The following is an 8089-nucleotide window of genomic DNA, read 5'->3' as shown; positions in this document are numbered from 1 at the left end:
ATACACCTTAACAGTATATTCCCCTGTGGTGAAAACACTTCCATTCCAGTTTACACATACATTTAGCTGTAGTATATTCATATTAAACATTAAGTCAACTAATTAAAATAAAATCTTAGCTACATTTAAGATATTCAGCATACATCTTCAGCCTTATCTCAGTACAAGTAATATTTACATCTAATTATTAAAAAATTCTGAATGAGCTTTCTATCACATATACAAGACCTATATTAAAAAGATAATTCCAAATAATATTCTAAGCAACTACTAATTACAATTAGTACTCAACTACTAATTAGTTGAGTTAGATTAGTCCTCAACTACTAATCAATTACCAATCAAAAAGAAAAAGCCCCAGAAAGAAGCTAAAACATACCTAGTGCTTTCATTTTTAATGCAGTACTTTTATATACTTATTTTTAAGAGTTCAAGTTCAAATTACTCTAAAAGGGAAGTGATCTATTACACTTGTTTTCTGTATAATTCACTGACTCCAAATTAGAGCTGTCTGACAGGATATTCAAAACACCACTAGTTTAAGAATGGGGAACAGAGAATAATTATGATGTTCACGTCTCTTGAAGTAGGACAAGTCTGTACTTCAGAAAAGTAAGAGTCAATTAGAAAGCAGGTGAATTCTCAAATCAGTGGGTAAAGAGTTAGAGAACCAACAATACTGGGATTTTTTTTTTTTATCTGAACTATTGTTTGGGCTTGGCAGTAAAATTATCAAGATGTATTGATCTGGTAAACACAACAAGTGTGCAGATAATCTCTTCTGTCCTCATGATCTCTATAATATGGGAGTCTCCTAATTAACTGACTACTGCACATACACTAAAGTGGACACACCCTTATTTGTTTTTCAATGGAGTTTAAGTGAGCAAGTATTGCAATCCCGACTAAACTTTGGTCAGTTTATCTCAAGTTTATTTCTGAGCCAATCCTAACACAGTCAAGGTGAACCATCTCTTTCCTTTAATGGCCTACCCTACAACTTACTGGATCAAAGATATAGAGCAAGGAGAAAAAGAGGTAAGTAATGAAAATCCATCCTTTTGGGAGTAAGGAGAGGAGCAAAAAGAGACAAACCTCTCCCCTTCCAAATAATATCAAGGATTAAAAATAGGAGATGAATCAAATACCTACCAGTCAACAGGGGACATACGAAAATGAGTTTCTAAGACCTGAGTAAGGTCCAAAGATGGCAACTTCATAGAAATCAGTCTTCTCCCTCCTCCCAGCAGTGGAGATGTATAGAAGACTGAAGTTCTTAATAGGGAGCATCCCTCAGACATCCCATACTAGAATCCCACGTTAGAATCCCATACTAATTCACTAGCACGTGGAGTTCTCCAGCTATTATACAACCAGTAAATATTTTAAATCTAATCTATTCCCACCTTTGGCTAGCTTGAAATTGCTGTTTTTCTTCCCCCGTGGCATCTCTCATCATAATCATTCTACCTGTGTCACCTCTAGACTAAAGCTAATCAGAACATTTCTCTGGAAGCTATTTAACAGAGAAATGTATTTCATTAAAACCATTTTTTAAAATCATATAGATTATATTAGATCCCTGCAAAAGTGTGTCCAAAGAAAAACAAACATTCTCATTTCAGAATTTAAAATTTTCATTTTGAATTTTATTTTAAGGCTTCTCATTTTCATATATTTTTATATTATTTCATGACACAGTAGTCACAACACTCTCAATCAACAACACAAGCCTTCGACCTGGTATCCCACGATCACCTCTTGGCTAAACTGGCTAACTGCGGCCTTGACGTCACCACGATCCGCTGGCTGGGGAACTGGCTCCGTGGCAGGACCCAGAGGGTGTTGGTCGATGGAAGCCAGTCATCTTGGTGCGCTGTGACCACTGGGGTCCCACAAGGCTCTGTCCTAGGGCCTGCACTGTTTAACGTCTTTATCAATGATGTGGACATTGGGATCAGAAGCGAACTGGCTAAGTTTGCCGACGACACCAAACTCTGGAGTAAAGCATCCACACCTGAGGACAGGCGGGTGATCCAGGCGGATCTGGACAGACTCATAAAATGGGCAGACAAGAACCTGACGGTGTTCAACACTGAAAAATGCAAGGTTCTCCACCATGGGAGGGAAAACCTGCACCATGCATATAGGCTCGGTAGTGCTATGCTGGTTAGCACTACAGATGAAAGGGACTTGGGGGTCATGGTTGACCACAAGATGAACATGAGCCTTCAGTGTGATGCTGCAGCTAGTAAAGCGAGCAAAACGCTGGCTTGCATCCACAGATGCTTCTCAAGCAGATCCCGAGACATCATTCTCCCGTTGTACTCAGCCTTGGTGAGGCTGCAGCTGGAGTGCTGCCTCCAGTTTTGGGCTCCACAGTTCAAAAAGGTGGCAGAGAAGCTTGAGAGGGTGCAGAGGAGAGCCACACGCATGATCAGAGATCAGAAAAACAGACTTTATGATGAGAGGCTGAGAGCAATAGGGCTCTTTAGCCTGGAAAAGCACAGGCTCAGGGGCGATCTGGTGGCCACCTATAAGTTTATCAGGCGTGCTCATCAGGATCTGGGGGAACATCTGTTCACCAGAGCTCCCCAAGGGATGACAAGATCAAACGGTCCCAAACTCCACTGTGACCAATTCAGGCGGGACATAAGAAAGAACTTCTTCACTGTCCGAGCCCCCAAGGTTTGGAATAGACTGCTGCTGGAGGCGGTTCGAACACCCACATTGAACACCTTCAAGACACATTTGGATGCTTATCTTGTTAGGATCCTATGATCCCTGCTGACTTCCTGCCCCTGGGGTAGGGGGCTGGACTCAATGATCCTCCGGGGTCCCTTCCAGCCCAAATGTCTATGAAATCTATGAAATGTCTCTAATATGCATTATTATTCATAGAACAGAACAGATTAAATCGATTTAAAAAATAATTGAAAAATTGCATCCAGCTCGCAGGCTAGATCCATCCAACATAGCTCTGTCATCCAGACCATGGTGCTACCTGCATTTCTCCAACTGGCCTTTTGCATTGCATGCAAGATGTGCCAGCCCTGACCCAGCACACAGAGCCTGCCTGGTGAGTACTTCACACAGCATGCAGGACCAGACCTGGAGCACAGGCTTTATGTGACACCCACACCAAAACAGCCCCACATGCTGTTTTGGTCTGAGGCTCATCTGGATTTGGCCCACAGGCTGGGCCTGCAAATTGCATGCAACACGGTACTATCCAGCCTGCAGACTGGCCCCAGCACCTCTCAAAGTAAAGTATTATCTAAAACAGCCACTACTTGACTCCACCCAATCCAGAAAAGGTGATAGGATCTCCAGTGCATGATATAATAAAAAAATGACACCAAGTCAAAGATCAAGTTCAATTCTGAATACACTAGATGAGTTAGGCAGTGGTTGTCAGATTTCACTCTCTCCAGCAGTCTTTCCGGTGAGGTACAGCACTTTTATTCACTCTCTTTCTATGCTTATGGGGTAAGTGTAGTAAGAAATGGCTGGGATAATTAAAGAAGAAGAAATTATGAATTCTCCAAGTTAATTACATCAATTCCTTTGAATCCAATATACCCAGATATCAGAACATAACAAAATAGCCTGATTTTTTTAAACCAATAGCAGAGATAGAGAATTAATAATTCACTTCATTTCAGGCCAATAAGCAGGGAAATACCCAGATCAAGGGAAAAAAAATGTACAGCTTTACTGCTACGTGTTCTCCTGTTTACTTCCAACCCTTAACAAAGCCAGCCAAGAAACTGCAGCTCATGTAGGTTCCTTGTAATAGACTTCCATGTCTGTATCATGCTTACGTGGCCTAGTATGATCTCAATTTCTTACTTACTAAAATAAGTAAAAAATCATCCAACAGCCAGATTCTAAATTTTTGAGAGAGTGGACCTGGTCCAAAGCCTTTACCCCATTGTTAACAATGCATTTTAAAAGCACGAGCAACCGTCCTGCCAATTCTATAAAGTTATATATTGCTGGCCCTACTCTATCATCTGTGACAAAAAGATATTCTACTTTCACATCTAATGTGACCATCCAACAGCAGTCACACATGAGCACAAAGTTTTCACTGTTTGTTTTTTTTAAACAGAGCTAGATATTGTAAAGCAAATGGGTAAGCCAGAAAATACATACCTGTCGATAGAACTTCTCATACACGGGGTTTGCACTTGATAGCTGTGAAGAAAGAAAGGTAAAGAGGTATAACTAAAATGTATAATTATCCATCTAGTTTACTTCTTTCTTATATGATCAAGTTGCATGAATTTAAATAGTAAGGCAATATGATATCAGTTTTTTATAAAGATTTTTTTTTAAAAGACTATGAGGATTACACAATTCTGTAATATAGAACATTCATAATGATATTAGATGGGACAACATAATAAGAACTATAAAATTGTCTCTAACTGATCAGAATTATTAATTTCTATATTTCATAACTGTTCTTTACTAGACTTCTAGCTTCCTGCTCTGAAGTAAGTGGTAGTGGCCATAATGAGCACCAGGCTAGCTGACTACATGGTACAAGTAAAGACATGTGACTCTTAAAATTAATTAGATTAATAAAAAGCCCAAAATATGAATACAATTTGAATTCAATTATTCTTCCAGAATTAAGTGCTTGATATGAAACATAACAAAACATAAAAAAATCACTTCTGCCAAGGAAAAAAAAAAAGTATTCAAGAATAAAATTAACTACAAAATTCGAGCCTGTCATCTGTTCCAGCATCCCAAAGACTTGTTTTCAATTTGCAACCTCCTCTGTGAAATTGCCAGAAATCAAAAGCAGTTACTTTACTCAGACCTAACTAAATTGGTGTCTTTACTGACAAAGTGCAATTAGGATTACGTTCTTTCAGCATGGGTCCCTACTACCTGAGAAAGCTGTTTCCATATGCAACAAAAGCTTTATGAAAGTGGTGAGCTTAGGCACTCAAGCCACATTTAAACTTTCAGAGATAACAAAGCTTCTCATAGAAGGCCCTCAATTCACTTATTCAAATACTCATTCAAAGTATGTTTGTCTGAGGGACTAATCAGGAAGGCGTGGGCTGCAGGTTTTAGGGAACTGCCTTCTTTCTACAGTAAACAAAGAGGTAAAATTGTAGATTTCTTTTTTTTTTTTTGGATGACGAGTATGTTCCCTAAGCCATACAACTTGAGAACACTGTCATAAGGTGGAATTCAAGCATTATCAATAGAATATATTGGGCTACCTTTGCTACATCTAACAGGGAGTGCTGACCACAATTAAATCTAGCACTTCAACACACCGATAAGAATGGGACAAAAACCACCACTTCCTTTGAACACAAGCCAAAGAGACTTTCTATTCCCTTTGATACAGAAATATGACTAATCGTGGAAGCCTTTATACGCACATGAATAAGGATATGAATCCAAAAAACTGCATGTAAAAGTATAACATTGATTTCTAATTTCTGATTTAGGAAACTTATAATTTGCATGCAAAGATGGAAATTGGCAATATTCCAGGTTTTATCCCAAATACCTCCAACAAGTAAACTAAAAAATGTCCTGTGGTATGACAGCAAAACCTTTAAAAAAAAAAATCATTGCTGACTGGGAGAGTCAGGAATTTCTGTACTGCAAACCTACTTGTTTAGAAAGAAAATCCACAAAGTTTTTTCCAGACTACAGTAAAAAACCCCAGTGTCTTTCAAAAAAATAGGTAGGTCTGTTGAAAGCCTCTGGGTAAAGGTCAGAGAGGGAGGGCAGCAAAAGGTGGGGGGGAATGTCATGGTGGCCACCTGCTGTAGGCCACCAAACCAGGAGGAGGTGGAGGAGATCTCCTTTAAACGACTGATGGAAGTTTCCAAATCACAGGACTTAGCTCTTATGGGGGACTTTAATTATCAAGACATCTGCTGGGAAGGAAACACAGTAGTGAACATGCAGTCCTGCAAATTCTGGGAGTGTGATGGAGATAACTTTTTGGTGCAGGTGATGGAGAAGCCAACTGGGGATAGGGGAGTAGGGAAAAGCTCTTCTCAACTTACTGCTCACAAACAAGGAGCAATGGGTTGAGAACATGAAGGTGGAAGGTAACTAGGGTGACAGCAACCATGAAATGACGGTGTTCAAGACCCTAAGGGAAGAGGGAAAAAAAGCATCAGAATTAAGACAATGGACTTCAAAACAATCAAACTTTAACAAACTCAGGGAACTGGTAGGCAGGATCCCCTGGGAGGTGAGTCTGAAGGGAAAAGGAGTCCAGGAGAGCTGGCTGTACTTTACAGACACCCTCTCAAGGGGGCAGAAGCAAGCTATCCCAATGCAAGAGCAGAATGGGAGGTGCAACAGGAGTCCAGCCTGGCTTGACAACCATCGCTTCAATGCACTGAAACTCAAAAAAGCAACCCTACAAATGGTGGAAACTTGGTCATATTACAAGGGAAGAGTTTAAGCATATCACACAGGTGTGCAGGGAGAAAATTAAGGCCAAGGTATAATTGAAGATGCAACAGGCAAGCAACCTAAAAGGCAACAAAAAGGGATTCTACAAGTACATCAAAAGTAAGAGGAAGAACAGAGAACCCATAAGCCCCTCACAGAACTCAGAAGGCAATCTAGCTACAGATAATTCAGAAAAGACCAAAACATTTCATTCCTTTTTCACTTCAGCCTTCACAAATAAAATCAGCTACCAGATAACAAGCACAGCTGGCAGCAAAAACCAGGGAGAGCCAGGTCAACCCCTCCATGGCCCTGCAGCCACCACAGAATTCAGGGCTTTGGATCCTTGCTTGGCATATAAATCTGCAGTGGTTTCAGGACCAAGAAAGGGTTAACTTGGTTCTTGGCAGTGACATTTTTCTTGCAGCAGCATCCTGCTCCCCCCCATCCCAACTCCTTCTGCAGCTGGAGGCTTGAGCCCCCTGCCTCTATTCCAGGGTCCCAAGGCCTTAAAATATATGCACTAGTGCAGCAAACAGATCCCTTTTAAAACCCTAAAATAAATTGAAAAGAACAGCACATTCCAGAGAATAAGAAATTAAGCCTGCAAGGAAAAGCTTTTCACTATTATAAGAGGACCCCAAGCTGATTTAGTGACAGTTTAAAATATATGGCAAATAAAGGTAAGAGATAAGAACTGGGATTCAGCAACCTATCTTTGCAAAATATTGAACTGCTACAAGTCAGTCTCAGAGAACTGGTTGTCTTACCTTAACTTGTTCTACCAATACTGTATCCTACCTCCTTCTTCCACCCATGTTGCAGGTATTAAGACGTATATATACTCATGTTGAAAACTCTTCATTGACAACAAGAATACCTAGGAGTTCAGGAAGTTAAGCAGGATGCTAAACAGAACCAAAAAACCCTTGTATTATGAGAAGATTTTTTAAAAAGTTGACTTGTTTTTACCTAGCATAATGAAGGCTGATAGAGGATGACTGCTCCATGTCAAATACATTAAGGCTGGAGGTAAAGAACTTTTTGCTAAAGGACAATGTTGGAAGAAGAACAAATAGGTATAAATTGGCCATGAGCACACTGAGGCTGACAATAAAAAAATATTTCTAATGATCAGAGGAATGATGTTCCAGGACACTCTTCAAACAATAGTACACAGGCAAAAAAAACCCTATCCTTAAGATGCAGCTGGATGAGATTCTGGAAGAGGCAACATGACATCTACTGACTATAGCAAGGAACTGGACTAGATGATACAGGTGCCCCCTTCCTGTCCTGTTACTAAAGTAATCTTCGTTTAAACGCATTTGACATTTATTAATTGGACTAACAGTAGTCTCATTTGTCAGTATTTTCACTGGAAGATTTTCCAGGAGATTAAAGATCCCTCTATGCTCCAAAGAGCATACAATGGTTGCATGGTTAGTAAGCTTGTGCAAATCAACTAGTATTCGCTTTGGATTTGGCCGATTCGTGGACTAGTGATATGATGCAGTGATTTTAATCACTGTCCCAAATTGATTCGGCCGAATCTGATTCAGAGATTCGGCTGATGACGAATCGGCCTCCAAATCAAACAGGCCCCATCCCCATCCCCTGCTCCGTCAATGGCTGCCCCACC

At 40.2% G+C, this 8089-nt stretch overlaps 1 protein-coding gene across 2 annotated transcripts in view; it reads right to left on the bottom strand.

Moving 5' to 3' along the window:
• EPS15 (epidermal growth factor receptor pathway substrate 15) overlaps positions 1 to 8089 on the bottom strand; it is a 162338-nt gene that overhangs the window by 131261 nt on the left and 22988 nt on the right. For both annotated transcript variants that reach the window (XM_019501322.1, XM_019501323.1), the window contains exon 2: positions 4159 to 4200. In XM_019501322.1, coding sequence (XP_019356867.1) covers positions 4159 to 4200 — 42 coding nt within the window. The remainder of the gene's footprint in view (positions 1 to 4158; positions 4201 to 8089) is intronic.

The sequence above is a fragment of the Gavialis gangeticus genome, unplaced genomic scaffold, assembly GCF_001723915.1.
Source record: "Gavialis gangeticus isolate Ggan-Ray unplaced genomic scaffold, GavGan_comp1, whole genome shotgun sequence".
Taxonomy (NCBI): Eukaryota; Metazoa; Chordata; order Crocodylia; family Gavialidae; genus Gavialis; species Gavialis gangeticus.
Note: the sequence above shows the minus strand (reverse complement) of the source record. Positions and strands in the feature narration are given on the sequence as shown.